Source organism: Mustelus asterias, chromosome 8, assembly GCF_964213995.1.
Source record: "Mustelus asterias chromosome 8, sMusAst1.hap1.1, whole genome shotgun sequence".
Classification (NCBI taxonomy): domain Eukaryota; kingdom Metazoa; phylum Chordata; class Chondrichthyes; order Carcharhiniformes; family Triakidae; genus Mustelus; species Mustelus asterias.
The window spans coordinates 77,099,891-77,108,304 of record NC_135808.1 but is presented as its reverse complement, the minus strand read 5'-3'; the positions used below and the strand labels follow the sequence as shown (position 1 = coordinate 77,108,304).

The window sequence follows — 8,414 nt, the reverse complement described above, 5'->3', positions numbered from 1 at the left end:
CACCCAGGCCCTATCCACATAACCCTATGCATTTACCCTAGCTAGTCCCCCTGACACTAAGGGGCAATTTTGCATGGCCAATCCACCTAACCCACACATCTTTGGACTGTGGGAGCACCCAGAGGAAACCCACGCAGGTACGGGGAGAACATGCAAACTCCACACAGACAGTGACCCAAACTGGGAATTGAACCCGGGTCCCTGGTGTTGCGAGGCAGCAGTGCTAACCACTGTGCCACCCATATATAGTATCTTTCACAACCTCAGGACATCCCAAAATGTGTTACAGCCACACTTCATTGAAGTGAAGAGCCTTTGGCAGGGAATGTAAATCTTCAACTGAAGCATTAAGATGATTATGTATATCAGGCAATAACTTGAACCAGCAGACACTTGTCATCTTGACTTGAGGATAATATTTATGGATCTAAAAGTGTGAAAGGAACTTACAGCTCAATGTAAAATTCTCAGTTCTTGCTGCTGGACTTAAACCCAGCTAAAAATAAGTGGATATGTATTAATCTGGTGTGGACAGCCTTGAACATGTCTCTTGTTATGGGTCTTAAATAATTGCAGTAAATGCGCCGAGGTGAGAGGCTCTTTGGTCAGGTTCAACAGTGATACTACTGCACATTCAAACTCAGCAAAGGGCGACTAAAATTTGTTCCGACCAGGTGAGAGAGAGTGAACTGACTCCTCTCTATTCAATCTTTGTTAGTACAACAAAGGTTATTGTTTCTTTTTTCACTAACCCTTTTCCAAGTTCGCTTAAATTGTTAAATCCATTCTATCTAGCAACAAGGAGCTAATCAAACAAAGTTATCTCGAACCAAGGAAAGAGCAAATTTATGAGCCACTAAATGCAAGAAAAATAATAAAAATGTGATGGCAACCTTTCACTTCAACAAACCTCCCACACACACATACATGTGCAAATACACACACACACCACACATCAGAAATGAGGGGAGTTAGAGTGTTATAAACAAAGGTTAAAAAATTTCCAGGTTAATGTCCTTTGATGGCCGATTTGGGTTAGCTGGTTTCTTGGATGCGATCAGATGTAGAAGATGTTGCAATTGTTATGAGGCCTTGGTTTGTTGGTAGGTTTCTGGTAGAGTTGGCTTCTGGAACTGAGTAACAGTAAAGAGAGAGAGCAGCCTTCAGCCTGCTTCCTTGCTGAAGACTTTCTCGACACTTACTGTGTCACTTGCAATCTCAAGTGGCTAGACAGCCTTGCCTTGAAATACTTCACACATTGTGTATTTCCAAGGGATATAATGTGCGTCTGACTGTGGAAGCCACTGTTTAAAAATGCAAAGTATTTGACATTAAATGTCTCCTCCTGAGACAGTTCAGAGTTTTGATGGGTGTCTAGATTATAGGAAATGCCTCTCTTCACATTCCCCTTAGGGCAATTTGTTTGTTTCTCCCCCTTCACTTTGGAATGTGGCCTTGTTTTTTTAATCAGTTTGCTCTGTCTCAGTTCAAGTTGCAAAATTTTCAGTCAGTTGAAAAATTACCTTTTCAAAAATGTACGAGCGTAGCCATGTAACAAATGGCATCCGGTCTGGATCATGGCAAAGACAAGGTGTATCAGGTAATCAGACATAATGGAGGGGAGGGGGTGGAAAGATGTCCTCTCCCACCCAGCTTGTCTGTCTACCTCAGCATCCAGCTCTCCACATCCCCTAACTCCAGCTCCTCATGGTTGATGTTTGGGGACTGGATGTAGTCCCAGCAGTGTCCACTGTTCCTGGAGAGGGGGAAAGACCCCCTTTAAACCAATTAACAGCCTAATGATTGTTAGAAAAATGCAGACAACCCACCAGGGTTTTTTGCCAGGGTGGGACGAGTGGAGGAAGGGCAGGAACTCCGCACACCAAGAAATCCAGCCCATTGCTGAAAACAAAACGTAATATTACACTGCCGAGAAACCTCACCACTTACCTGTGCACCTTCGGCATGGTCATCTCAACATTTTCATTTTAGAAAACCTGTAGTGATTTGTGCCACTGATTGGGAAGTTACAACAAGGGTGGACACAGCAGTGTCATGCCTGCTAATGTAATGTTAATATATGCAAATCAGGCTGTCAACTTTCCTGGGTGCGAACTGATTATTTTAAAGTTTATTTATTAGTCACAAGTCGGCTTACATTAACACTGCAATGAAGTTACTGTGTAAATCCCCTAGACGCCACACTCTGGCGCCTGTTCAGGTACACTGAGAGGGAATTTAGCATGGCCAATGCATCTAACCAGCACGTCTTTCAGACTGTGGGACGAAAGCAGAGCATCCGGAGGAAACCCACGCAGACATGGGGAGAACGTGCAAACTCCACACCAACAATGAGCCAAGCTGGGAATTGAACCCAGGTCCCTGGCGCTGTGAGGCAGCAGTGCTAACTATTGTGCCACCATGCCACCCCATTCTGTCACTGGCGGTGGGCAGAGAAGATCTCACTCAGATCGTGTCAGTACACATCCCATTTTTGGTCTCTCGTGAGATTTAGCAACCATTACACAATTTGTATCTGCGGCTAACATAGCTGATAAAATCGCGCCCATTAACTCTGTTTCTCTCTCCAAAGATGCTGCCAGATCTGTTGAAACAAATTTTTGCACTACTTTCCAAATGAACTATTGCCACAAAAAAATTAAACACCTTCTTTCCAAGTTACTGCTTTAATTTTTTGAAACATTTGCTAATTGCAAATTTTATACAAATACAAGCCATAGAAATGTGGTTTACAGTATACCCCGAGAAAAATAAAACAAACACAAGCAAACTGCCCCAATCATTTACACACAAAGAAATTACAAATAGGCAAATATACAAGGCAACTAATTATCAAATTTGAGAAATATCTAGTTTATCTCCCAGTAAAATATTTAATCAGGTTTAAAAATGAAAAAAAAGAATTGAACATTTTTTTAAACACATCTTATTTCATTATAAAACCTTTGGCTAATTTTAAGGAAATCAGTCTTTCAGTTGCTCAAAAGGCAGAGTTTTTTCTTCATTTGATCAGTATTGCAGATCCAAAATGTATGTTTTACACCACACTGTCTCTCAGCAGGTTCTTCTAAAATTTCCCCCTTTCCGGCAAGGTGCATTCTGGGAAATGGTACCACTGGCACCAAGAACCTTCTGCACCCACCATTCTTTACGGCAGCCTAAATGCAGAGGTTATGACAGCTGGCACAGATTCTGCCCTCACATCACATCCTCAAGTTGCAGTTTCCATTAGATGTGACTTTAATTGCAATCAGGTTGAATTCTGGTTGGTTTGCTTCCTCACACAAAGAGGCAAATTTTATTGCTCACAAGTCATTCGTGGGGCCTTCCAATCTCAGTGGGCTTATTACAGCAGGTCATTCCATTCCTCAGTCAGCCTTCAGTACCACTACTTTCATTTTTAAAAAAAATCACACTGTAAAATTACACCACACATAGCTATAAGAAGAAAAAAAAAAATCAATGTAGAACTTTGAAAAGGAACAACTTAAGTAGAGACCAGGCACCATAGCAAACACAGGGAGGGAGTTAGAACCCAATTAAAAATTGCTCAAGTCGTCACTGTATGGAAAATGCAAGAGGGAGTGAGCATCCAGTTAAAACATATTCCCCAATTTTATAAATACATTCTCCTCTCATATAAACGTCTCTGCAAATAAGATTTCACTGTACAGAAAATGCAAAATGCATGAAAATATTTCCTACTTCCATTTCATATATACATAACCCAAGTTTATCCAGGAAATAAATTTTTATCTTTTTAATCCCCTGTAATTTTTCATTTGGAGAGTTTCACCTAATTAAGCTTTCTGTAAAATACTAATCTGTGGCACACTCAGGTAAGTTTATTTACAAACTGTATAAATATAGCTTAGAAGAGGCTATGCTGACAAGTGCGTCATCGCAATTATATACAAATGTAAAGAATTGACAGAGTTTAGCTCTTTCAGTCATTTCTTCTGAGAATAAGTACTGTGTACCATCAGTGCAAAAACATCCATTTTTTTTTGTTTTGTATAAAGTGTAAAACATTTGGCTAATATAAAAATACAGATCTTTTGGATGTTAGAAATTTTTCTTCAGGTGACTGTATATCCAGTTCTGGCCATCAAAACCAATCGCAGTGGGGAACCTGCAGGTCAAGTGGATGTGAGCAGCACAGCATGCCTCAGGGTAATCCATCATCCTCCATACTGAGTGCAACACGCTGTCAAAGAAAGAAAATTGTCATTTCTTTTTAAATGCAATTAAGGAGGAATTTAAAACCATGCATAAAAAGGAAGGGTCCCAAACCTGCCCTGAGAATAGAGCAGCAACATAGTGGAGATACAAACATTTGAACAAGGAGCTCCTCCGGTCCACTCCGCCATTCAATAAGATCATGGCTGATCTGATAGTAACCTCAAACCTGCATCCTGCCTACCCCTGATAACGTATCACCCCCTAAATCTATCCACCTCTGCTTCAAAATATTCAAAGATTCTGCTTCCACCACCTTTTCAGGAAGAGAGTTCCAAAGACCCAAAGGGATAAAGGGGGAGGTGGCTAGATGGGTGGAGAACTGGCTTGGTCATAGAAGACAGAGGGTGGTAGTGGAAGGGTCTTTTTCCGGCTGGAGGCCTGTGACTAGTGGTGTTCCGCAGGGCTCTGTATTGGGACCTCTGCTGTTTGTGATTTATATAAATGATCTGGAAGAAGGAGTAACTGGGGTGATCAGTAAGTTTGCGGACGACACAAAACTGGCAGGACTTGCAGATAGTGAGGAACATTGTCAGAGGCTACAGAAGGATATAGATAGGCTGGAAATTTGGGCAAAGAAATGGCAGATGGAGTTCAATCCTGATAAATGCGAAGTGATGCATTTTGGTGGGAATAATGTAGGGAGGAGCTACACGATAAATGGAAGAACCATAAAGGGTGTAGAGACGCAGAGGGACCTGGGTGTGCAAGTCCACAGATCTTTGAAGGTGACGTCACAGTGGAGAAGGTGGTGAAGAAGGCATATGGCATGCTTGCCTTTATAGGACGGGGCATAGAGTATAAAAGTTGGGGTCTGATGTTGCAGATGTATAGAACGTTGGGTCGGCCGCATTTGGAATACTGCGTCCAGTTCTGGTCGCCACACTACCAGAAGGACGTGGAGGCTTTGGAGAGAGTACAGAGGAGGTTTACCAGGATGTTGCCTGGTATGGAGGGGCTTGGTTATGAGGAGAGATTGGGGAAACTGGGGTTGTTCTCCTTGGAAAGACGGAGGATGAGGGGAGACTTAATAGAGGTGTATAAAATTATGAAAGGCATAGATAGGGTGAACGGTGGGAAGCTTTTCCCCGGGTCGGTGGTGACGTTCACGAGGGGTCATAGGTTCAAGGTGAAGGGGGGGAGGTTTAACACAGATATCAGAAGGACATATTTTACACAGAGGGTCGTGGGGGCCTGGAATGTGTTGCCGGGCAAGGTGGTGGAGGCGGACACACTGGGAACGTTTAAGACTTATCTAGACAGCTATATGAACGGAGTGGGAATGGAGGGATACAAAAGAGAGGTCTAGTTTGGACCAGGGAGCGGCGCGGGCTAATTGTTCTTTGTTTCTCGTTTCAAGGCTTCATTCTATGATCATCTTGCTGGTGCCAGTACAGAGCGAGACTGCGGATAGTTGGGAACCTGTCTCGGGGGCAGGGAATTCAGATGGTGTTCGTAAAGCAGAAGTGGAAATGAATAGGGTTGGGAAGCATTTTCTGATCAGGGCCAGTGTGATCTCCTGGACTCGTTTCGATCGCCTCAGGGGGTCAGAGAGGAATTTCCCAGATTTTTTTTCCCCATATTGGCCCTGGGGTTTTCACTCTGGGTTTTTGCCTCTCCCTGGAGATCACATGGTCTGGAATGGGGTGTGGGGGTGAGTTAATAGGTTGTGATGAACAAAGCATCGTAGCTGTGAGGGACAGCTCGGTGGATAGGATATTAGGATGTAGATAGGCTGGAAAGTTGGGCGGGGATCCTGGATTCAGGATTCAATCCTGGACCGGGGAGCGGCGCGGGCTTGGAGGGCCGAAGGGCCTGTTCCTGTGCTGTATTGTTCTTTGTTTGTTCTTTGACCCACAACCTCCGAAAACAATTCACTTTATTTCCATTTTAAATGGGCGACTCCTTATCTTTAAACAGGATCATTTAGCCTCAACGCAAACAATCTCAAGAGCAAAGTTTTATTTTTATATATTATGTAAATATTGCAAAAAAGCACATGAAGATAATGTGAGAGCTTCTTCACGTGTGGACCTTTTGTGATCCACTCCAAATGGCGTACAGACTTAAAAGAGCAAACTTAGCCAACACAGAATTGCATTTGGTGATTACTTAATACCTTTACATCAGATCTGGGACCTTGAGGCTCGCACAAAGTCAGTACAAGTACTTTTCTTCACTTCCTCCACAAGTGATGAACTGTGGCAGCCATGTATACCATCTACAAGATTCACTGCAGGAATTCACCAATGTTCCTTATGCAACACCTTCCAAACCCATGACCACCATCATTTAGAAGGACAAGAGCAGCAGATATCTGGGAACACCACTACCTGGAGGGTCCACTTCAAGTCACTCACCGTCCTGACTCGGAAATATATCACTGTTCCTTCACTGTCCCAGAACTCCCTCCCTAACAGCATTGTGGGTGTACCTACTCATCAGGGATTGCAATAGTTCAAGGTGGCAGCTCACACCGCCTTCTGAAGTGCAAGTAGGGATGGCAATAAATGCTGGCCTTGCCAGCAACATCCACATCCCATAAATGAATTCTTAAAAAATACAAACAATGCTAAAAGATATTGGAGCAGAGCAGGTGTTCCCTCCCTTCCAGCTGTGCACTGGTCCCTATTGAATTGGTCTTCTGGTTATGAACAATATGGAACACACCTTACCTTGCAGCTAAAAATTATGAGGAGACTAATTTGGCAAGTTGCTTCATAGGATAAGTTTTACACGCACTTGCAAGTGTCAGCAATTATAAATGGAGGGTGTGCGCAGCATCGTAATTATAGATCTTGACAGATTGTTTTGCAAGTATACCCAATCATGCAAGCCAGTTGGTAAAGCCAGAAGAACTAAGAAATAGGAGCAGAGTGACCATTGAGCCCCTCAAACCTGGTCCACCAATCAATAAGAGCCTGGCTTCAACCTCACTTTCCTTCCTGTCCCTCATAACCCTTGACTTATTTATTTCAATAAGATTAACTCTCCTTCCTTTGAACTACAGTGAAGATAGACCCAACCTGCTCAACCTTTCCTCCTAAGAAAGTCCGTCATCCTAGGCAGAGTGTAGGATTCCAATCTATAACTCTGTCTCATGCGCTCAAGTTCTTGCTTTCATTCACTTTCTCTGTTGGTTGAATGTTTGCACAGCATTGGTCACTAGTATTAGAAAACAACTCAGAGATGGCAGAGCTTCCTATTGTGTGTTTCTCCCAAAAAAGGAAGTTAACAACTAGCATAATGGACAGGTGGCAAATCTGGCCAGCATGTCAAATTTAAGAGACCAATGTCATTGACAGTAGCTTGATGAGGGAGGAAACTATCATTTTGGTCTTTATAAAGGTTCAAAGTTGATTAGAAATGCTGTTCAGCATTTATTAAAAGTGTTCAAGGTCAAGGGAAGGGAAGCACTAGTGAACCAACTGCGCTGAACAATTATTTGTATTTGTGCAAATCCTATCACAAGGAAAAGTTTAGATCATGATTACAGAATAGTGTAACACAAGAGACCATTGAGTCAGCACCAGCTCTTCTGAAGAGCAATCCACTTAGTCCTATACACAGTAATATTTTTATACTTAAAGTATTTATCCAATTCCTTTCTGAAGACTGTGATTGAATCCCTCCAATAAGGCAACACATAGAACACTACAGCGCAGTACAGGCCCTTCGGCCCTCGATGTTGCGCCGACCAGTGAAACCAATCTAAAGCCCCTCTAATCTACACTATTCCAATAACCATTTGAATGCTCTTAACGTTGACATTTCAAATACTAATCACTTATTGTGAGAAAAACTTTGCCCTCATGTCACCTTAAGTCCCTGCGGTCATCAACCCCTCGACAATTGGAAACCGTCTTTATTTATACTATTTAAATCTTTCATGACTTTGAATACCTCAATCAAATTTCATCTTGGCCTTCTCTGCTCAAAAGGAAAAAATCCACCTTTGCCAGTTGATCCATGTAACAGTAATCATTTGTCAATGGAGCTATTCTCATTACATGCTCACCCTCACCCAGACTGCACCATCAAAACCCCCGTCACCCTCACCCAGACTGCACCATCAAAACCCCCGTCAACCTCACCCAGACACTGCACCATCAAAACCCCCCTCAACCTCACCCAGACACTGCACCATCAAAACC

The 8,414-nt window shown here is 42.8% G+C and overlaps 1 protein-coding gene across 1 annotated transcript in view; it reads right to left on the bottom strand.

The window, feature by feature from the left end:
• Positions 1-2,674: 2,674 nt before the first annotated feature.
• Positions 2,675-8,414, bottom strand: part of lrp8 (low density lipoprotein receptor-related protein 8, apolipoprotein e receptor) — a 103,996-nt gene continuing 98,256 nt past the window's right edge. The window contains exon 19 of the mRNA XM_078219353.1: positions 2,675-4,228. Coding sequence (XP_078075479.1) covers positions 4,190-4,228 — 39 coding nt within the window. The 3' untranslated portion in view covers positions 2,675-4,189. The remainder of the gene's footprint in view (positions 4,229-8,414) is intronic.